We start from the raw sequence: 23,188 nt of genomic DNA, 5'->3' as shown, positions 1-23,188 counted from the left end.
AGTGCAACGTTCAACAAGCATCAGAAGAATTAAGAGATGTTATTTGATTTCAAAGAAAAATGTCTTGCCTTTCAAATATAGGATACAGTTCATTTTCTCCAATGTAAATTATAATAACTATCGAAAAATATATATGCATAAAACGTAAAAATATTACAAGTCGATCAAAAAGATCTCTAGCATGTCAAGTTCACAGTACCCACTATCAATAACATCGGATCTCCTGCAGTCGAAAAAAAATCGCATGCTTTTTGTGTGCTTACCCAAATCCTTTTAGATTTCCTCTTAAAACATTTAAATCTCGTACGTATAGCACCCTTTAATTTAATATTTGGCAAGATTATCAATTCATTGGTGGCACGAATTTAAATAACTAATGCACAAAATGTTCTATAGTTCGATAAGCCTGGATAAATGAATGAAAATTATATTTATTGAGTGAGCAGGTTAGATGTGATACTTTATGTTGGTTACTGTATTATTACTGGTGGAATGTTATGTTGCTAGTCCTTGTCAATTGACCGTATAATTGCCGTAAGATCTTCTTGTCCTCATTTATATTTACGTGTTTTCATGCTCTCAAGTAAGGATTAAATAGTATTCATCGCGTCCTGCACTCTCTTATCCTTCAATTTGTGCGTAGGATGTTCACAGACAGATGTTTTTACAGATTTATAAACCTCATCCAGACGATTCTGTTGAGATAAGACGCTCGCTGTCTTCTCGGTTCAGTCAAACTGAATCTTGCTAGATTTGTAGGCCTGCGAGAACCTGACCTAAGAGCGAGCATTTAGACCTAATCAATATTGGTGCGCGCGGCATTAACCCACCTTGCTGATTACTTCTACTTTTAAAAACTTTTAAAAAACACGTCCATAGAAAGCCACGCTCTATTAAAAAGGAATAAACTGCCGCGTTTTTTCCTGGCCGGTTCAACGGTATGTGCCGTACTGCACTACTGGCTCCTGTTCTGCTAATCTTCGCAAACAATTAATTTGAGGCCGAAGCTGCCATCTTTATTATCGCGCGAGATTAGACCGAGAGGGCCAAAGAATTCCTACTGCGGAATTCGAAGAGCTATGAGTAAGTGTAGTACTTGTTTATTTATCTGCATATAAAATATATGTTGCGGGTCTTATAAGATTTGTCTTGGTGGCCCGGAACTGCAGAAAAAGAACAGATTGGGGTTTGCGGTACAGATAAAGACTAGCAGCTTTATATATGTTTGCTTACTTTTTGCTTTATTGTTATTTTAAGCCCGTAGTCCCCAACCTTGAGGAAATTGGGGCAAAAGAGCTACTTATGATGCATATTCATTGCGAGTCCTTTTGTGTTTTAGATCCCCGAAATAAACGTTAGGTTCTTGATACAATTTGATGCGTATGCATACTAGGGTACTTTATTCTTCTTCTTCTTATTATTATTATTATTAATAATAATAATATAATAATAATAATAATAATAGTAGTTTATCTCCATTACGATCAGTCACAATATCTAACAAAGTAAAAAAATATATTAAAACAAACTTAAATCTTAAGTAGGTCCTATTGTTTGAAAATATAAATAAACCTATATCATTAACATTACTTTAAAGCATCGTATTATTTAAATGTATTTTAAGAAGAGGCATTATTTGTAATTTTTAGTCAAGTGTCAAACGGAAACTGGTCCAGTATATATCTATGGATTGGATGATTGCACGAGATAAACAAAGTAGATATCCGATCGCGAACAGGCTCATTTATTGAGATTTACGCATAACCGATTCCTAACGACTTACTGGCCTCAAAAGCATAAAAGGTTAAAACCTCTTTAGTTTTAATGACGTAGTAATTTATAGACTTGTTAGTAACTTTTTTGGAGAAGTGGTTCTCAGGGACCGCTGTAATATCTGGGGTTTTGTTCTAATCAAAACCTTAATGAGGTTTTATTGGTGAATAACAGTCGATAAGGAGCACCTGCTCAAAATTGCAAGATGCAGATTACTTTTTATGTATTGCAGTGCAGTATAGAGTGCTCTTTAAAAGGGTATTATCAATATGTTAGTTCTAATTAATAGCGAAATATTTCCCCCTTTTGTTTTATTTGTGACCTAAAACAATAAAATATCTATTCTGATTGCATATCTACCCAGTTTAATTCTTTTAAACTATTACGTAATCTATTATATATACTGTATGTATATATATATATATATATATATATATATATATATATATATATATATATATATGTTACAATGATCTAAACTTAATGATTATACTTTTGCTTAGCCTTTAAACAAATCCAACAGCTCCAACAAATCATTTGGCGCCAAATTTAGAATTGTCTATACGTCACTCGGAATGGAACTAGTAGAGATGAAGTCTAATAAGGAGTTCTACGTGCATAGCGGTCGCCCTGCATCTGGTTTCATAACCCATGCCATATAGAGCTACACTTCCTGTTTTTCCATATACTTCTTCTGATTCACCACAAATTCACTTTAATTTAACTAATATTTTTGCTGGGCGTACTGGTACTGAAATAGAACGTATATATGAAGTTCATGTGTGTCCACGCACGAATGGTTGAGGACCACTATTTTAGATATGACTTTGATAATTCATAGGTAAGAACTTAAGCTGCGATTCTCCGCGAAACAACGGATGCCAGTGTCAGTGGATTGCGTTTATCGTGTTCAAACAAACGTACGTCTTTGTAGAAGTTGCGTCGTTCTTGATCAAGTGGCCTTCGACCCTTGGTATGGCGCAGTACAGGTTTGTTTCGAGCGTCAGTGTGTTCGGGTTGACTGGTAGAGCACTTTAACTACAGGACCCATTGTTTGACATGGACAAACGCGAGGAGGGGATTAATGCAGCGTCTGCCGTTCCCATATGCTCCTTGTACTCCATGGCGCTTAATTAAAACAGAAAGATTCTCACTGCAGGAATGAATCTCCAGGTTGGAACGTGTGTGCCTGGAGGCTATCCCCGCGATCACTCGTGCGCGCCTAAAATATCAAATTTGAAGTGTTAACGCGTCGCGCTAGCTATTGTAGTCGGGGATGTCACTCTATATTTAGGCTATATCAGTCAACCCTCTTGTTTAGCCACTTACGGCAGCATTATTAAATAATCAACCTTTGTATTGTCTCCTATATTGTCAGGATAACGTGCTTTTACGACCCATATGTTAAATCCCCTGCAGTCCAGTGGTGTTATAACTTTTGTAACTATTCAGATAATCCTTACAAATGAAGGCGAATTAACGGGTACGGAACCAGTGAAATTCCCGAAAATGCCAACGGGAGGAATCTTTCGGTGTGTCAGCAGTTAAGCAGTCATGACCGTTCAGCCCAAACGTATATACCGTGATTACAGACATGGTTTCTTGTTTTATTAACAATTTTGGCCGAAAGTCAAAGTCTGATTCCTTTTGATCTTGATGGCAAAGTGCTGATTTTTATGTCCGACTTTACCATATCTTAAAAGAAACGTTCTTTTAACATGAGTTGTTAAAGAGGATCCGAAATAATTTGACAGCGGTATGGGAGCGTTTTCACTGTAGTTCGAGCGCTTGGTTGTTTCTTTTATTTTATAGATTGTTGTTTGGGCTAGCTTGCATTACATTGGATTGTTAACGCACAATTCGCCAACATACGTTAGTTTCTTTATTAAAAAGTACTACTATTTTTACTCCCCTTGTATTTTATTTGGTTAAGAGAAACTCAGACATGACATACACATATTTACGCATTACTCATTTCAATTCAGCTGTCATGGAGTTTGCACTTAAAAAATAAGCATACAGTTAGTGAAATGGCATAATAGTGACCAAGGGTAGAAAGAAATGCTCGCCAAATCCAACCTACTGCCAGTTAAACTGAGTTGAGTTGTCAGTGATACCAGCTTATACTCTGTAGCTGTGACCATCGTTGGAGAGTCCATATTTTATTTAAGCGCAATGCGTTCAAGAGATTGTTGTTGATCATGCTGCATTTAAGTGAAATGTCTAGGCTTGTACTAAGCGTAGACGCAGCATTTAGACTTCTCTTACTTATGCAGTTTTATTGCCCTAAATATATTTACCGTTCCTTCTCATTATATGCGTAACGCATTTTCAAATTGCATAACTATTCCTTTAATGAAAGTGTATATGATGACGCGGCACAGCAGTGCCGCCAATCAACTGTTAAACAGATTTGCTACCGTTTTAGAATAGCAATTAAGGAATATACGTTTACGATCAACGCGTTAACGAGCTATTTACAATTAAAATCGATGTTCATTCAACCTATTGTTATTTACGAGGCTCAGTGTTAATGATTTTGCGGAATTATATAGACTAGAAAAAACCCAAGTCGTTCAGCTATAGGCTACAGACGCGTTATAGTTTTTTCACTGTAATATATTCTGCCGCACGTATCTTTTCGGTCATTTCTGTCGCCTTTCCCTTTATTAAAAATGGTGTTAAAGTATGTGTCACAACGCCGGCCAAAGGCGTTCATCAGACACTTTCTCAACGCTTGCACAACTTTGCAGATGCCTGAAGTTATCTAAGCAACGCATTTTCGAGACTACTGCTGCATAATACGGGGGGAAAGTAAAAAAAAAAAAAAGAAAGAAAAATTTTTACTTTATTTAAAAAGAAGCGATTCTCCTCATCCCATGACCGTCTCCTTATCTTTCTTTGAATGGCAGTGCTGCCAATGTAGAGATGGTGCCGTCCGTCTTCAGATGCTGCGCTGAACGCGAGCAACCGTTACATTTCTGAAGTTACTTTGGATGCAAACAAAAACACAAGTTTCTTTGCTTTTTTGCAAACGACAGTGAGAATTCAAAATAAAGAATTTAAAATAATTTTCGCCCATGTTTTCGCCGTCCATGGTGAGAAAAACACCAATTATCGTTGATAAAAAAGTTGACAACATAATTCAGTGCGCGTTCAAGTTTGATAAAAATGTGAAATATGATTTATATTACTTGCTATGTTTTTGCAGGATTATATTCAATAAGATAAATTTTATTTTGTAATATGCGACAGTTACTAATACAAAATCCGTGTGGAAATTATTGCAATAAATGCAAAACAGTATATATAGGGCACACTATTAGTAGGCTCTTTTCGGTGTGTACTGTTAAAGATTGTGTGGGTTTTTGTAGTTAAAGGCACACAAAATAATAAAAAAAACACTTGCTTTTTTCCATTGGGAGAATTCTTAATGTTATCGCTGTAGCGTAGTTACTCAGTTCAGCTAAACCAAAATCGATACGCTTGTCTGTTACAAACCGACCTTGTCCCCTGCTTTTCTAATCCGCCTTGTGTTTGTAAAGCAAGGGACAACTCTTATTTTGTTTTTAACGCCACAAGTAGCGACTACTTCTGTAAGTGTGCCGCTTTCTGGGTATCACGTTCACCATTGATAAAGCAGAGCCGTGTCGTGCTTTTATTGAATTGCGTTGTTATTTGTAGTTGGTGTTATTGTTACTAATTGGGTATAACTCTTAACATGCCATGATTGTTACTGCAGTTTGGAAAATACTCATCCTCTGGCTTGTAATACCTCATAAAACTCCAATACGTCGAGTCGGTGTAGTAACGTTTCGGAACGTATTACGTTTCTTGAAGTGAATCGTAGGTCTAAATGTATACCTTGGTAATACGTACCTAGTATGAACGTTAAACATTTCTGACTTCTACCACTGGCCAGCTGATTTCCGCTGAACGATGACCGTAATTCAGGTAGTGAAGTTAAAGACGTTTAAGTAAAATGCAACAGTGAGAATACTTAAAGCTTAAAAAGGCATTGTCCTTGTAACTGAAAAAAAAATCGCTATATAACTGTTACCCCTCCCCAACATAAACACACTTCTGTCTCCATTCTGTCTGTATAAAAAAAAGATTCTAATTAGCTAAGTTCTTTAAATGTTTTGATTATTTCAAGCAAGTGTTTTAATTAGTGTGTTTCCTTTACTAAAGACCCGAGTGAAAGACAGATTATTGGCAATGTCAAGGATGCTAATTGAAAGTCCGACTTCTAACAATTACGGGAGAGGCACGGAAAGCAATTAAAGATTCGATTGCCACTGACATTGCTTCATTCAGAAAACTCACATCTACGCTTCGTACTCGGAGTCAAACCTTTTGAAATAATCCGAGGAGCCGACCGTAAACCTTTCTCCTTCTTTTCCCTTTCTTTGCCTTATCCGATTTTAGTTCTGTTAAAGTTCCCCTTTATGCCGAAAAAGGCTCCGGGGCGCCCATTGTTCTCACAAACAGGGTAGGTTTTCCTCCTCTCACAAATCGGATTGGATTCAAAAAGTATAAAAGCAGCTTCAAAGTTTCGACAATAACACGTCTTTTGGGATATTTTACTTCCAAGAAGACGACCTTCAATTAGATATTTATGATTTGACTGGACTTACATATGCTTTTTGCGCTTATGAAAAAGAAGAGACACCTTGTTTTGTCATATATTTCCCTTCCTTTTAACCATATACGTGCAAATTTCTAAATTTCAGGAAGAAATTAGAAATATTCCAGTCAATATTTCCCCGTCAGTATACCACTTTGTGCTAGCTTTTGCAACACCTATCATCGTTGTTTCGCCTATGGATTTTTGAACGTTATGCATATTGACTTATTTTAGCCAGATAGTTTTTTTTCTGTAAGTTAAAAGCATTTTTGTTTATGATGTTTTTCTGTATTATAACCTTCAGCAGTTCTGGCGGAACCTGTGGGCCCCCCGAGTCTGTTATCGGCATGCCGTGGTGTTTGAATTGGACAGCGGCTTCCCTTTGCCCTAAAGAAACCCCGCTAGTGAAATATTGGGATTAGTTTCTCTTTGAGGCCAGGATTAACACTACTTTCCCATGCCGTACATTCCTATTGCTAAAACTTTAAGAAGTGAGGCACCGGAAGGCCCAGTAATGCTGTATAACCTGACTTCAGCTATTGCTATTACAGAAATAAAAGAATTTAAAAGTCTCCCAAATAATGACCAAACTAGAAATGGTTATCTATTTAAACGTTGTATTGGATGATGGTGCCAAGCGTATTATAAGTAAATATAAAATAATTTGAGAAATCATATAGGCCTAAATCCACAAACGATTATATGTTTAAGTATGTATTGTGGATATGCAATAAATTTGAATAACAAAATAGCGCGCTACCTTATCTCAACGTTAACAATACGGAAGCGTCACACAGTAAAGTTCAGTTACAATATTTAAGTGCCATTCAAACTCTGTGCTGTTATTCAAATAAAGGACAAACTCAACAATAAATTTTAAATTCGTTCTCTAGCTAACTCAAAACGTATTGTAATCATGCATAAAACCACAGCCTTGTTTGTAATTAGACACCAGGTAACTCAGAAGGGATTTGGAGCTGACTCAGTGAACCCCTTTTATTTATTATAGAAAACTCTTTCTAGTATAGGCCAGAGGTATAACAAGGCGTTGGTTAATGTGCTTTGTCTTCTTCTTTCCCCGCTGCTGCCCATCCGCCTCCGCGGAGACCCAATTGCAACGCCGCTTTTGAACATTTAAGATCTAAATCCGATTTCTCTTCTCAATTAAAAAGATAGAGGTAGAGAACTGTAGTATTGCGAACCGACTTTGACCAAAACGACTTGAAGTGGGCGCGCAGACAAATGTCTCGAAAGCTATAAAAGGAGAAAAGCCATTTAAAAATCAAAAGTCGATGCCTGTTTTGTAAGTAATTTGAAGCCTAATTGGATATTTGGAAAGAAGGAAAAACAGCCTCAAAGGCATAGTCTTAGTTTGACAAGCCATGCGCGTTTTGCTTGTCTAAACGTAACCATTAAAGTCCCCCCTCACGCCATTAAAATCGCCTGGTTTAATGTCCGTTGCGGTAATTTCATTGCTTATTATAACCTTTGAACATATGAAAGTGGATACATAATTTTAACATAGTTAATATATTGTTTTACGTTTATCATTTTTAATATATATGGAAACTGTACTCTGCAGTTAAGTTCTTCGCTTTTCAGTTTGACGAATTGCCCATGAATCACGTTTGGCATCTGCCCCGACTACTCACTTAAACGTACAAATTGCCGGTTTAGAGTTTTCCAGACCAGTCTTTGTACACGAAGTGTTTCTGGTTGAATTCCCATAAGATTCAAGTTACAGAACCGCCTCTGAATTGTCATGATGATTGTCATGTTCAAAAAATTCCGGGATAACCCGTTCTATTTTGAGATGTACTGATCTCCTCGTGAATTTACTATAAGAGCTTACACGAAAGTTTGAAGGAAATAAAGTCCCGACTTACATAATCGCAGGCAGTTGGTAGTCCATATGAACAACTTTTTCTGTTGTTAAACAACAAAGGACTTTTTAATAAATCAAAATGTAAGATGCTCCACTTACATTTAAATTAGAACCGCTCCGTTCAGATGTTTCTAAATTACATGCAATAATTGAAAATAGTGTATTATACACGGATAATTTAAATATTTTACATATAAATATTTTGGGGGAAATAATTCAACCATTTATTATAGTTAACATAGCGAACATTATCTCATGATTTCTAAAGGTTTAAGCATGATTTGACATCATTTGCTTCGGGTTTTTTTCTTCGACCGAATATGTATTTCACAATTAAAAATTATAAATCGAACATTTCCTCCCACGTATAGAAAAGGGTGTAATTTAATATACTGCAACCCATCTATAATACCAGGTGTTTGTGTATAGTTATTTCCAGTTGGAGACTTTATTCGAATGCTTCAGGCTAGGTTCAGGAACAGCGGAAGACAAGGGGATTGTGCTAGAACGACTTTAATGCATACAGGTGCGAAGTCCAATGATGGTGTTTATGCATATATACTTATATATAATATTCTATCAACATTGCCAAACACACACACAAAAATCCAGCTGGAATTAAATAGTCATTTTTGAAGGGTCAGATCAAACGACCTTTATTTGTGTCCACTGTTTCTGTTCACTGGCGAACCACACTATACCATCTGAGCCACGTTAAGGTCCATGATATGCGATCAGTGTGTTATCAAAGAAGTGAGGCGGTGCAAGTACATAAAGGCTTTTTAGCAGTCAAACGTCTTCTTCCAAGCACCGACACTCTTGGGGTTTGGGCAGCCTTGTTTTTTAAATCAATATTAATACTTTTCCGTTCAAAAAAGTTATAAACCTATTAAAATCACAGCAGAGTCCCCGCGGATGCGAAGAAGCTCACGAATTGCATACAATACAACAGATCACAGTTTCGAAGGCTAGCACAGATAAAAAACACATATGTACCATTTATATAAGACACACACTGATTGTCTCTTAAAAACTACATATTGATTCCTTATAAACATTTTTTCTTAAATAAAGTAGTGCATCCAGGTCGCCTCGGGGGCGCGCAGTCCACACACCGTCCTGATCAAACGGTCCCTCTGCTTTCCAACCAGGAAGTGGCTCGGCAGTCTTTAAGAAGCTTAAGGAATGCCTGCCCATTCCAAGCACTTAACCAAGGATTGGCTCTTCTTGATCATTTTTTTCCTGTTGGATAACGATTTGTTCCGTGGCATTGATCAAAGTTACTAAGAGTTCACTCCAAGTTTTCCTTAAATTAACCAACAGGTGCCGTAAGCGGACAGACAGATACGCACCCAGACACACACAGAAAAACGATGAGGCTGCATGTTTGTGCCCCGCGAGGTTAATGAAAAAATGTGCTGGGGAAATGTTTGAATGTTCTTAAATTTCTCACCTTAAATAAGGGTAACGATTTTGCGGGCTACTGGGGGCGACAGATTTTTGCATCCCATACCTGACTAACTCGGAATGTTCAGTCTTTATGCACATACTGGTTGAATGACGGCAGGACTACATGTTTACTTTGTTATCGTTTTCATCTGTTATTATTAATCGCTTATGATTGTTCGTCTCACAAAACTTGGAATTTCCATGACGAGGTCTGGTCTTTATAATCCAAGCAATCAGCATTGAAGTTCAGCTTCCAGGAAGCCGCTTGGTCTTTATAATCCAAGCAATCCGCAGTGGAGTTGAACCCCAAACCCGAGGCTCCGTAGCCCTGGGTGGAGAGGGATGCGGGAGACTGGTTGAGGTGACTTGTGACTGCGTTAGTATTCATTGGACTAAGGGTAGAGCCGGGCCCAGAGAGCTGGTGATGCATCGGAGTGAGATAAGAACCGCAGTCCATCCCGCTGAAATAAGAAGTAGATCCAGCGTAGCCCTGGCTGTATCCTGATGCCTGCGTGTAAGTCATCGGATATGATCTTTGCATGCAGGAGGAAGAGGTAGAGAGAGGATCAGATAGGGGAGAAATTGAAGCCGGACTCCAGATCGACACCGGCGCGCTACTGGTGGAAATGGTTGGGACTGAGGTACTGGAAGGAGGTGTGAACTGGCCGCTCGCCCCGCTCTCTGAGCTCGCTTCTCTGGCTGGGGAACTTTTCTTCTTGGCCGGTCGAACTTTATTCTGGCCGCCGTTCTGCTGCTGTTGTTGCTGCTGGCGGCACTTCGCCCTTCGGTTCTTAAACCAGACCTACAAGAGAATTAGACATTTAAATCGGTGAATCAACCAGCGCCAGTGAAAATAAAAAAGCGAAACCGTTTACCAAGCAGCTGCCTAAACGAAGTAATTAACTAAATAAATTAGGTAACTGGACGCAAGTATTTAATAAACGTGCTTTTAATTATTAAATATTGGTTATAGATAAATATATACCAGTCAAAAAGCAAATAATACATTGAATTTAAAATGTAAAATGAGGAGAATATAAACCAGGCCTACTTAAAAGCAAACGGAAACGGTAACAGCTTTACTCAAACCTTTAAATTACTTTTCATACATCAATTATCCAGAATCAGGATATGAAAATACATATGTTTACTTTTATTAATTAATATTGCGCATTCTAAAACGTTAATGCCAGTGCTAATTACGATAGTTTAACTGTTACAATTTCACTCAAAATTAAACAAAATTGATTTAATTGCCCTCTCTAAACGAATGGATTTACTGGCAGCACTTGAAATATCCGAAATAATTGTCTTATGTCTTATAGTTCGTTTTAAAAACTCCCCAAGATTACATTCTCTGGCCCTTGAATTTTGGGAAAGCTTGCTCCGATTAAAGAGCTTTCTTATGAAAACATTGAAAGGAAGCAAGAACTTAACTAAATTGCGTGGGATGTGAGGCTTAAAATGGAAGGTGGTTACAGCAATATGCTTCCAGGGTTATTCTATACGCTTACACACCTGTACGCGGGACTCCGGTAAGTTGATCTTCAAGGCCACCTCCTCGCGCATGAATATGTCAGGGTAACGAGTTTTGGCGAAAAGAGCCTCTAAGACGTCGAGCTGAGCGCGGGTGAAAGTAGTCCGCTCCCGTCTTTGCTTCCGAGGCGTTGCTGTGGAAGATTTTTTTTAAATAAAATAATCATATATGAAATGAAAAATAACATCTATACATTATTACAAGTACCAGGGAAATCACAGAGGATTATATAAAATTATATGTCATTGCCAGAAAATATTCCAGCATATAATAATATGCACACATGCATGAAATATTTCTCGCCGTGGATTTAAATTATCAGTTATAATCGATATTAATTTACAAAAGTCCAGCAACGACATGCTACTTCTAAATATTACAAAATGATGTGGCACTGTTCTTGCTGAATAATCATTAAATGCTAATGAATAACATCAGATGTACCGCAAACGGAGGGTGAAATCTAATGCATCGTATGACGAAACAAATCACGTATACAATTATGCAAAATGACTAATTTGTAAAATGTATATTTACAATTATGCAAAATTGTACAGATAGGCAACTTAACCTTTTGCAGTATTTATGACTTTACTAGAATAAAATATAGGCTACATTACACAGTAGAAAGTTTATACTCGGGCGAATGTTTGTTCAAATAAGCATAATACCGATTAACTTGTTGTTTTCAATGAAAACATATAAACTCGGGAAAAGCACATACCTGGGTATCCAACAGACGGGTGAAGCAGATCCATTCCGGAGGTACTTAGGCTCAGTCCATTGACTGTGTAAGGTGGTTGCTTAAGATACGACATCATGCTAAAGTTAGGTTGGAGGGCAAAGTTGGCGAAAATTTTGAAAAGTAAACACAAGGCCTCTCGTCGTCCCCTGTCGATTTTTCCTTCGTTCCTGCTTTTGTGGACAGTTATACCTGATCCAGAAACTATAAAAAAGAGAAATTATTTGTGAGTGAATTGTAGTACAGCTTTTTTCAGATTTGCTTGAAGGGCACAACGCTCCGATAGCAGCAGTGGCTAAGTTAAAAATGAGCGTTGTTCTACTGGTACTGTGCTCTTAAACCAGCTCCGGACCCCCAGCTGTCTTCGTGAACTGAGTGATGCTCATCCTGACAAACGCCACCCCCCCCTCCTCCCAAAAAAGCTACATCCCATAATTGCAACACGCCTTCTCGGAGAACAAAACACAGTCGTTCAAATGCGCACACATTGGGTCGCAACAAGGACCACAATTTGCATAGGACCCACAGGTTCGGGCCGGCTAATTGTCTCCAGCATAGAGGGATTGATTGGAGGCCATTTGCAGAGACAAAGGCCACTGTTGGCCAGATAAATAATGCAGATAACAGAAGCCCCGTTGGCGAGAAACAAAGAAACAATGCAGTAAACTCATAGGTACCCATTTTGTAGCCATTAAACTAGCACAGTATCTTCATTCTAATTATATCTACAGGCTTTGTTTACATAATGGAAATCACTGTAAATTTAAAAGAGGCGTCATTAAAATATGAACAGTTCTACAGAAAATAGCTATAAATGTAGAGAAACTCTCATAAGTTAAGTCGACGTTAAACGCTCACTTCATCTCTCGGCTGTTTCCACCTAATTAATTTGCCCGCGGTAATTTGATTCTGAAGATACAATGAAGTTTAATAGGCCGCCGAAGCATGTTTAGTATATGTGCTAAGGAGACACGGAAAAAGCACAATAAACTTCCAATTTAGAAGTCATCCCCCTTACTGCTGTCAAAACAATTCTCAACTCATTTAAGGCGTTAAAACAAACTTCAAATTAAAATCTGTCAAAGGCAAACACATCTTTGTAGTAGTAGGATAATTGTAAAGGTAAACGGCATTTGGATTAATACAATTCTGTATAATAAATACAAAATTATCCTACACAGCAAATTCAAATGAAAAACATTACATATTAGGCCAAACCAAAGATTTAAAGAATTACTCATAGGCCTACTACTTAGTAACCGCACCTTGCGAGAAACTGATATGTTGGTAGGGAAATTCAAAATAACAATAAAATTATTAACTAAGAAATATACATTAGATAGGATGCCCAATAAATTGTCCTACAATTCTCTCAAGAGAAAAAAAAATCATAGAATGTAAGTCGAATAATTTGGCTCACCCGCACTAGTTTATTGCAGTCCATAAATAAAAAAAAACAAAGAAAAACGCATGCATTGCAAAAGTATCGCTTTTTAAAAACTTTATCGTTTTAAAGTTATATAGTGGGCTCATTCACGATATTAAGTTATAATGAAAGAAAATCTGACAATTCCGCCAAAGATGCAGTCGCAGTATTAGGTCCCTGATAAAATCTCAATGTATTAAAACATGAACGTAATAAATAAAATATAAAAATGCCAGTTGTTTTTCAGCTCATTTAATGTTGTGTTTAGACCAGAAAACCGATCTTGGCATTCCTTTTATAGAGGCCTAATATATCTTTAGCCTTGACCCGGTAATATTTTCTTCAAAATGTTCTCATTGAGTAACGATCTTTACCTGCGTTTCAACTGATGAAGTTTGTAATTTCCCTCTCGGACAATCTTGTGAGTGTATGAGACCAGTGACAGTTTTTATATCTAACGGCTTCTCGGCTCAATCTGTCACTTTTTTTATGCACAGACCTCATCTACCAGTTGCTCCCAGTCGCCCAGTAATGATTACCCTGTCCAAGAATTAATTATAATAAATGTTTTTCTTGATAAATTAACGAGATAATCCGGGTGGCACGCGCTCCCTAATTACAGGACGCTAACCTCGAGTCGCACCGCATTTGGGGTGATTAATTTTCTGCTTGACAAAAACGAAACAAAAAGAAATGGAGTAGCATTCTGTTTATCAAATCCAACGCATGGTCTTGTGAGCCTCTACATTCACTTCTCCGATTTAAAAAAATATAAATAATTTCTCGAAAGTCTGTTTTCTATATACATATATTTAATACACAATTATTATTTATGAAAATATGTAACTCATTAGTGCATTTAATTATTTATTCAGCAGAAAGAATGTGTTTTACTAAATAGTAATTTCATCAAATACAATTGCCTAACAAACCCTTTCGTTTGCTTCATGAAGAAACGTAATTTGGTTAATATACCTCATTTTAATATGTTACATTTAAAATGTGGTGATAAGTATACATATAGCCGAATAAAAATAACATCAATATAAATAATATTTTGATTTCACATGTATGCCTATATTTGTTTGTACATATGTACTTTTCGCAAAATAATAAAGTGAAATGTTTGGGCTTCTTTAACCACAAATTTTAATCAGTTAATTTGTTTATAGCAGCATTAATAGTTTCAGGCTTTCTGAAGCTGTTAAAATGTACAGAAAACTGCTTTAGAAATTTGTTTAAAACATACCGGATGCAAAAATATAGAAACTATAATGGCTGAAGAGAGAGAGATCTGGACATATAACAAATTATTTGAAATATCCTGCGCATTTGATTGTCCGGCCTTCGCGCCACCTACTACCAATCTACTGGCCGCAATGTAATATATTACTCTTCATCTACAATAACTTTTAGAGTCATAATGTATACCAATAAAAATTGTTCGCGGTTATCGCAATGTGAGTAATAAACGGCAGTTTAACATACATGCAACCCTCACGCGCCCTAATGTTGGCCCACCCGCCAATGGAGCTGCCCGCGCTCGGACGAAGAGGGGAGAAGCAGGGCTATAGACTAGAAAGGAGGGGGGGGCATAGTTTCTTGGGAGAAAGACTCCAATACACGCCTCCTCAATTATCGCTCTTTGTCTGTCTCAATTTCCATTACAAGTGAGGACATTCAGTGGAATTCAGAGTGAAATAGGACAGGAGAATGTCCCGAACTAGTTTACAGAGCTATAAAATATGAAATTATAAAATGCACTATCAAAGTTAGAAGGGCACAGTTGAATTGGCTAGATTGGATCTATACCAAACTAGTATATCACTGCACTGGCAAAAACATTCGAAATAAAGCCGATTTTTTTAAAAAGCAGGTGATAGAAACAGACGATGCAATACGCACGTTGGCTCATTTGAAAGTAATAGGTATCATTTTTCTTCTTTCTATGTGACTTATTCCGTATTTCTCTTAAGCCGAATAAAAGTGTTTTTAATGCTCAACGATTTCATAAATAAGTCAACGAGTATCTCATTCTTTTAAGTGGCAATGTCAGCTTCGTTCTGTTAAGTTTTTTTTTTTAATTAACTGATGTCCATTTGTAGGCTATGTAAGTGGTGGCGAAGCAGCCCGTTAGCATATGCGATGTGACTGTACAACAATAATATACAAACAGTAAGAAAATACTAATTAAAAAATCAAAATAAACAAAACGCCGTACATTAAGAACACTGAAGTAGTTCAGACTTACCTATTACAGCAGATCCGAACGTAGCAGTATTTTTGTTTTTCACTCTGTAGGCTACTCGACGAGCGAAAATCTGCGAAACAGATATTAAAAACGTTAAAATTGCCGATGGGTTTTTAAACTAAACATTTTCCCTGAAAAACGAACCAATGTCTGTAATCAGTGGAATTGCTAAACCACTTACCGTTATGATTTATTGATCTCCTCGGTTGAGTAGCTGAGTTGGTTTGAAGAGGCTGTGCTAACCAATGAGAGGGACTGTGAACCACAGAGATGAGGTCTGTTTCTCTCTCGGGGAGGTTTGCTGTGAAACAAATCTCGCTAGCAACTTTTTGACGCAAACTCCCCAGCCAATGGCAGCGAGGGAGTGATTGACAACGTGCCCAGCTTCGAGTCCGGCGAAAATGATGATAAAACAGCGAGTAAAGCCAGACTGGGAAGGGGGTACGAATCTGCCACTCAGTCAAGTCTCCGGTAGAGTCCGATAGGGGCAGCAGATATACCAGAATTTCAATAGATATGTGTATTGTATTATAAACAAACAAATAAATATCCGTACAAAATCATATAGCTTAGATACTTATTTAGTGTTATGATTCTGTCAGTGTCAGACGTATGAGTCTTCATAACTAATTAACCTGTTATAGGCTACAACATTAACAAATGACTCGGTAAGACATAAAGTGAAGTTTACTGAAGTAGCTGTCCTCAAGCAAAATGTGTCTGTTTTCATGTTCACCTTGCATTAAAAGATTAGTGTAAATAATTTCCAGTCGGAAGTCATTTTTTGGAGATTCTCGTAAACCAACCATTTGATTTTTTTTAATCAAGGATTTTGCTAGGATGAAACAGGAAACCCTATTTCACGCGGTTGTCATGTCTTTGTAGTGGATTAAAAACAAACCACGGGTATAAAATGGTAGGCGCAAACTGCACATTTGCGTGGCGTTTCTGTTTGTCTGTCTATCTGCGTATCAGGCTATCTGCCTACTTATCTGTGTAGATGCGCACACAGATGGCGCGTGTGGATGATTACCCAGGATAACATTTTCTAAATCAGTGATCAGTACTACAGACCACTACAACTATACTACCACCACTACAACAACAACAACTAATAATAATAATAAAAATAATAATAATAAGCGTGATGTTCTGAACCGCCTTATTTCACGAACAATCAACGTAAGAATCCACATAAAGTGAATTTGAAGTTATTTACTGCAAGTAGTTTTTAAAGTAATTTTAAGTTTGAGAGACTACCCATTTGTTGCAAACTAAAGCGTGGGAAAACCAAAATATTCCGTTTAAGTTGCAACATTATTATTATTATTATTATTATTATTATTATTATTATTATTATTATCTAATGTCTAGAATACAAGCTCATGTCTGTCAGTTATTTTCATAGTACATATTGTTACATGTGCACAAACTTAAGCTTCAATTCTATATAAACCTCAAAGCATTTATACCAAAACAACGATACACCTTGGATTTTGTCACGGTTTGGTAAATGTACCCTGTTAAGAAGCTTTGAGAAAACCAGACACACACCCACACACACATCACATAACCCTGCTCTCTCTCTTCTGCTTCACACACACACACACACACACGCACACACACACACATACACACGCAGACACTTGCTTTCTCACTCTCTGCCTCCCATTTCCCTCTCCCCCTCTCTCTCTCTCACTCAGACATACACACCTCAGACAGATTTGAATATAGATTTAGGTTTTAAACCCAAAGCCAGAAACAGCAGCTTCAATCAAACTCCGGTTGCATCCCGCTGGAAATCCATCCATTTTCAGCTCTGCGATGGGTCAGTCGGTTTTTACTATTTTCATCAGTCATTATGTCTGTTATTATTACATCAACTATAGTTTACTAGCAAAATACTGTTAATGGACCAAGGTGCCAAACTTTCCCTCTCCGTTGACAGAATTTGTTCGCGAGAAAACCTACGCAGTTCTCACAATGTTCAGGATGCTGAAAAAATTCTCTCACAGGACGCATGTCGCCTCAACGAGAACAGTTTGTCAGACTGGGGCTCGGAATTGATGGGTCTTGATGGCTACAATCTACAGGCTGACATGTCACACGCTCAGAGGCGATGGAATGCGGCTGAAGACGACGGGTATGAAATTAATGTTAAATAAAATAATCTGTCGTCTGTTCTGTAAGTCGTTTATTTCTATATGTCAGCAGTTTTAGAATTCTTTTTGTCCAGGATCCACTATTGAAAATCGTCCAAAAGTTTATTATCATTATTTTTTAAATGGTTATTTCATTGAATTTAAATGTTTCTCTTTCAGCGAAAAGTTAAATCTTTGGCATTTACGCATGCGGTTTAATATACCTTTTGCTCTCAATTATTTTTTTTCCGTGTTTCCATCCTGTCATTCCTTCTGACCCCCAAACCATCAACCCCTCCCCCTATGTCCGCAGTTTTCTATGTGCGGGGAAAAGGCCGCGTTTTGTTGAGGATTAGCTAACAAGCTAATTGTTCTTGGTGCTCTTTTCACAGTCCGGTCGCTCCGTTTCAGGAGCGTCTACGAAATCCTCACACAAAAGTTGTATTAATCTCAAAACAAAAACAAACAAAAAAAAAAAAACACACACACACACACACAGTTAACGGACTAAATAAAATAAAACAGAGTTTGAAAGTAGTATCAAATCGTACATTGAAGGACATTTAATTACCAGGTTATCGAATAAATACATTTCACTATCGTAACATTCTACTTTTATTATTATTATTATTATTATTATGATAAACTCAAAATAAAATGAAGTGTATGGAACATGCATTTAAAAATGTATAGTTGTTATGAATTTATGAAAATGATCGTATTAATCAGATTAATTTGGTAGCAGTTTTCTTAATAGTGCTAAAAGAACATCGTATTGAATACAACATCCTACCCCAGTCGACACGTTTACTCATTTCGCAAGCGCTTTCGGTTTAAATTGATAAATTATTCATTTCTAAATACCACATCGCCTGAGGGAATTTCAACATAAAAAGAGGGACGACTGTAGAAGGAAATCGCGCTCCTCATGTTAACGCCTGTGGCAATCAGAGCTCCCACTGCCTGCCGGCTAATTGGGGAAGTCGTGATTTATCTCCGCCTCTGGAAAGCGAACCTGAGGGTTAAGAGTCGTGGGATTCGAATCCCACCTCGACATTTTTTACTTTTTCAAGTTACTCCAAATTTCAGATGGTTATGCCCGCATACTTGGAGGAAATGTAATTTTGGTATGTTTTGCGTATCTTTTTTCTTATTATGCTTTACTTTTTGTGCAATACTACAGAGTTATACCATCAATAGAGAGAAAAGACCATCGTCGAATACATCTTTAGCGATTGATATCGACAATATCAAACAATGGCGTAGCCCGTTATGGCAAAAATGATTTAGGGTTTCAGTTTTGAAATCGAGCTTGACAACAACATCTTTATGATAACATTCTAAACGTTTAGAAATTAATTTGTTACTTTGTTTGGACACATAATAATACGTTATTATAAAACAAATTTAGAATATTAACAAATGCTATATATTAACGTTTGATCATTGTATCAATCTTAAACAATATATTTATTTATGGAAACTTTTCGATAGAGGAAAAAGTGTTTTGAATAATAATTTCTACGTTTTGCCGAACTGATACGTAAGCCGACAGAGGGGTGCTCTGGCCCAACCCTCAAAAAGTACAGCATCCCCGACCCTAAAATGCTTACATTGTGCTACTGTGTCCATTGACACATGCTGTGAAAAGAATAGTTTGTATAACATTTTACATAATTTCATTATAATCGCTCCTGGTAATACTTTAACTAGATAATACAAAATTTATCATACGCTTAAGTTTATAAAATAGTTTGAGCATAGGAAATATTATTATTATTATTGTTATTATTTTATTACTATTGATATCCTATATTTGAGTGGATTTTCCAAGTACTGGTTACTTTACAAAGTATGACTGTTGACATCAGTTTCCTAAGGATAAACTTGTTTTAGTTGCAAACGTGTTCAAATATGCCATTGTATGTGCTCTGCTGTAATGCACTGCACAATGGCATGTAATTTCAGCAAAGAAAGAGAAAAGAAATGCCATATTGTGGCTGACATAGGGATGTAATTAAAGTTTTTTGATCCACCTATATTCGCACATGTACATAATTAACTTGCGTTGGATATATCATGCTCTTTTGATTGCATACTTTGCATAGACTACTTAAATGTAAAATATTAATTAATACTACATTTGTGTCTCATTACAGTTAAAAGAGCATGCAAATATATAGCCTACTCCATTCTAATCCCAATTTTAATGACAGCAAGTCTGTCTAAAAGGAGTTTCTGTCAAAATACATTCATTTTGAAATGTCATAATTGGCAAACATTAGCACAATCTAACAATTTTTATTTTAAAACAAAAGAATAAAAAATAAACCACCAAAACTGATGTTGTGTACAAAAAACTTAATTCATGTGTCCCTAGATATCTTTCGAAAAGCAATCAATAGAAAAGCATTCTGATGGAAGTGGGGAAGGCATTAAAATTGAAAATTATTCCTATTGCGGGAGGTCATTTAGGATGTGATGTGAAATAATCTTCTAGATTAATCAGAATTACGTTAAAATCAAAAGGGCCTCGGATGACAAAGAACTTTCATTCAAGTGATTAGCAATGTAGACAAATGATTTTACCCTTGACACAGGGCTAGTACATTGCCTTTAAAGTCCACAGATTATTATGTAATTTCCATAATGAAAACCATGGTGGTGGAGAGGGGGAGGGAACTGGTCCTTCGTTTTCTAGTATGAAGTAATTTGCAAAAAAAAAGGTCACAAGGTTTTCCATTAATATTTAGTTGACCCTTTTCCCCACGTGTTTCACAGGCTCTGTGTAGATCATTCAATAGAAACAGACAGAATCATCTTCAGCTCATCAGCCACATCACACACCTTACATCTGAATCTGGAATATGACGGTTGCTCTGCAAGAGCTGTGAATGGGACGTGTGTATTAGGAAGATACTGCTGCAGTCTCTCTGAAAAGCACTCATTTGAAACGCAGTGTGTTTCAGCCATCGCGCATACGGAGCGCTTCCACGCTTCAGAGTTTGAGCACACAATCAAAGAAAAGTGAAAAGGTGGAAAGCGGCTCCTTGTTTTGACATGTCAGCTCTGCTGGTCGCTTTTCAGCTATTGGAAGAAACGGCTGAACAGTCATCAGTGTCTTCTGTAACTACAATTACTTTCATTATGAAACCTTCATATGTTCATGAGTTGATCTTATCATTCTGTTCTCTGTCTTTTGGCTCATATATGTAATGGCCATCTAAACAAGTCAACTGAGTCAAACACTGCATTCGGTGATTAGAAAGTGTCATCTGCAACACTTGTTAGCTGTTAAATATGAATAATTCTAAATCGCCTAGTCAATTAAACATCAATCATAACTGAAATAGTTAACATTGCATTATTTCATTTATCATGTCTAAATTTCTTCCATTTTCTACCCCCAGCAGGTAAGTTGTGCTGGACTGAGGCATCCTCTGTAGACATGGGCGATAACACAGAATCTAACTGCTCCCAGAGCATCATGGGAACTGCATGCATGCCGGCATCTTGCTTTGAGTGCAGGATTACGAAAAATCAGAATCATGGTCAGATAATCAACAATCCTGTGATTAATAAGTGAAGAAATTAATAATTAATATGAGGAAGTGTCCCTTTGGCTAGCAGCGTAGAAATGTCCGGAAAGGCAGAATACAGAGTTGCACTACTAGAGTATGGATAATTTTCTGCCCTGGGGTGCTGAACCTGATTTTCACCTATAAAATCGGTGCTTAAACTGGAAACAGAAATTTAAATGCTAAGGAAACCAACAGTGATAAACATGTGTTCAGTATGCTTTGACAGTTAGTGCTGACACTGTCCGTTCCCCTGTCAAGGATACTGTAGTCTCTTGCATTCATCTCAGTTGTCTAAGGTGATCAATGACAAACATGTATATGATACTTGCATCAACTTCATGACACAGACCTAAAGCACATCCGCAGGTACCAGGGAGTAGAAGCTGATGCATGCAGAAGAGGAGCACGCTTGGTTGTTTTTCCCTCCCTAAAACACCACCATCTTTCTCACACTGCTTAATCAGTCTCCTCTCATATGAAACTCCAAAAAAGAAAGGATAAGGCAGTTAATCTCCTTTTCTCTTATGCCCTTTCTAAACACACCTGACCTGGATGTCGGGGACTTATGCGTGTGACAATCAACAACTGAAGTCGACAGAAATGGCGGAAGGTTCCAGCTCCTCTGTGCTCGTGCTATGGATTTATTTCCTGCCGTTAATGTGTTATGCTTATTAATCAGCATTGTAATTATTTGTCTTGTGTTTGCACAGGGGCTCTACCACAAACAAATGGATTCAATTAAGTATCTCCTGATTCCAAATATCAATACACGAAGGCGAGCTCAGCCTGCACGAATCTGGCGAGGAGGGGCAACGCAAACGGGAGCCGCGGGGCATCTGGAACCTCAAGGTGAATTTCAACATGGCCGAAACAACACCCGTTCCAGGCATGGTCGACACAGCCGTCGTTCATAACCTTGGTTCTGGTCTTGTTTCGCTGATCAGGGTGAGAGTGTGGTTCCGGTCTGACATGAGCAGCGCTTGGGCCTCCGCTTGTTTTCTCCTGAGGACAAAGAAAGGGCAGATAACTCCCCCACACTATAAGAAAAGGCACTCCCCAACAGTGGTACATAGATAAAGTGGCTTGCCTTGAACATCAGGTGAAGTGTTGCCCATTGTCACACAGCCGCTCAAAGCACCACCCTCTCCAAACAAGTGTTCTATAAATGGGCAAGCTCAATCCACACTGATGAGAGCGCAGGCCTGCTGCGCCACAAGGTAAACGGAGACCAAGAGACCAAGACCAAGAGTACACAGCCTCCTGTTTCACCTCTGCAACTTCTTTATTTTATTTCTTTTTGCACACAAAATGTGTTTTGATATTTTTATTTTAAAAAGTTGCACTGTGATTTAATTTCTGTGTGTGTCTATTCTGTTTGTGTGTATACATGCACACACAAATAGAATGAATAAACCAGTCTGGTTTACATAACTGCTCAAACTGTAAAACCACAGCAGAAATAAACATGTATTCAAACAAAAAAATTCTTCAGTGTGATTATTGCCAGAATCATCGTGTTAAGAGCAACGTGGTGTTAGCCTATTTAGGGAACCGAAAGACCGCTGGCAGAAATATTAAATTATTTTTCATCTCTATAGGCGTAATGTATTATTTTAATCTTAGGAATCTTGTTAGTATAGGCCTGCTGGTAATAGAAACATTTATAAGGGTCATCAGTGATGCACTTAACTGTTTCATTTGAAATGTATAGTACGAATATCGCCTCCCGAAGTTGTTTATCAACAAAATAAAGTAACCGAGACGGAACGGCAGCCG

The 23,188-nt window shown here is 37.4% G+C and overlaps 2 protein-coding genes across 10 annotated transcripts in view; one reads left to right on the top strand and one right to left on the bottom strand.

Moving 5' to 3' along the window:
* Nucleotides 1-22,883, top strand: part of tmem260 (transmembrane protein 260) — a 69,875-nt gene extending 46,992 nt beyond the window's left edge. For 4 of the 9 annotated variants that reach the window (XR_002840236.2, XR_002840237.2, XR_011982579.1 and 1 more), the window contains 5 exons: nucleotides 10,280-10,388; nucleotides 17,394-17,518; nucleotides 17,639-17,833; nucleotides 22,123-22,261; nucleotides 22,357-22,883. The gene's annotated coding sequence lies outside the window, so the exon portion shown is untranslated. Of the gene's footprint in view, nucleotides 1-10,279; nucleotides 10,389-17,393; nucleotides 17,519-17,638; nucleotides 17,834-21,241; nucleotides 21,383-22,122; nucleotides 22,262-22,356 lie in introns of all 9 variants that reach the window. The other 5 variants (XR_011982582.1, XR_011982581.1, XR_011982583.1 and 2 more) reach the window with 5 other exon arrangements.
* Nucleotides 8,783-15,982, bottom strand: otx2b (orthodenticle homeobox 2b). The gene is made up of 5 exons (XM_023828476.1): nucleotides 15,872-15,982; nucleotides 15,691-15,760; nucleotides 11,996-12,217; nucleotides 11,253-11,404; nucleotides 8,783-10,536 (listed from the first exon to the last, which is right to left on the bottom strand). Exons 3-5 carry the CDS (start codon nucleotides 12,090-12,092, stop codon nucleotides 9,916-9,918), a joined length of 870 nt encoding a protein of 289 aa, XP_023684244.1. The 5' UTR covers nucleotides 12,093-12,217; nucleotides 15,691-15,760; nucleotides 15,872-15,982; the 3' UTR covers nucleotides 8,783-9,915.
* Nucleotides 22,884-23,188: the final 305 nt, after the last annotated feature.

This window comes from Paramormyrops kingsleyae, chromosome 14 (assembly GCF_048594095.1).
Source record: "Paramormyrops kingsleyae isolate MSU_618 chromosome 14, PKINGS_0.4, whole genome shotgun sequence".
NCBI lineage: Eukaryota > Metazoa > Chordata > Actinopteri > Osteoglossiformes > Mormyridae > Paramormyrops > Paramormyrops kingsleyae.
This window is presented reverse-complemented; position numbering and strand designations above follow the sequence as displayed.

Bases quoted from the DNA above. Each gene is read 5' to 3' on its own strand.
- otx2b (XM_023828476.1), bottom strand. From the start codon at position 12,092: ATGATGTCGTATCTTAAGCAACCACCTTACACAGTCAATGGACTGAGC. The intron at 11,405-11,995 runs GTATGTGCTTTT...AATCTTCCACAG, and splicing joins CCCGTCTGTTGGATACCCAG to CAACGCCTCGGAAGCAAAGA. The intron at 10,537-11,252 runs GTGTGTAAGCGT...ATTCTCTTGTAG, and splicing joins TACCGGAGTCCCGCGTACAG to GTCTGGTTTAAGAACCGAAG.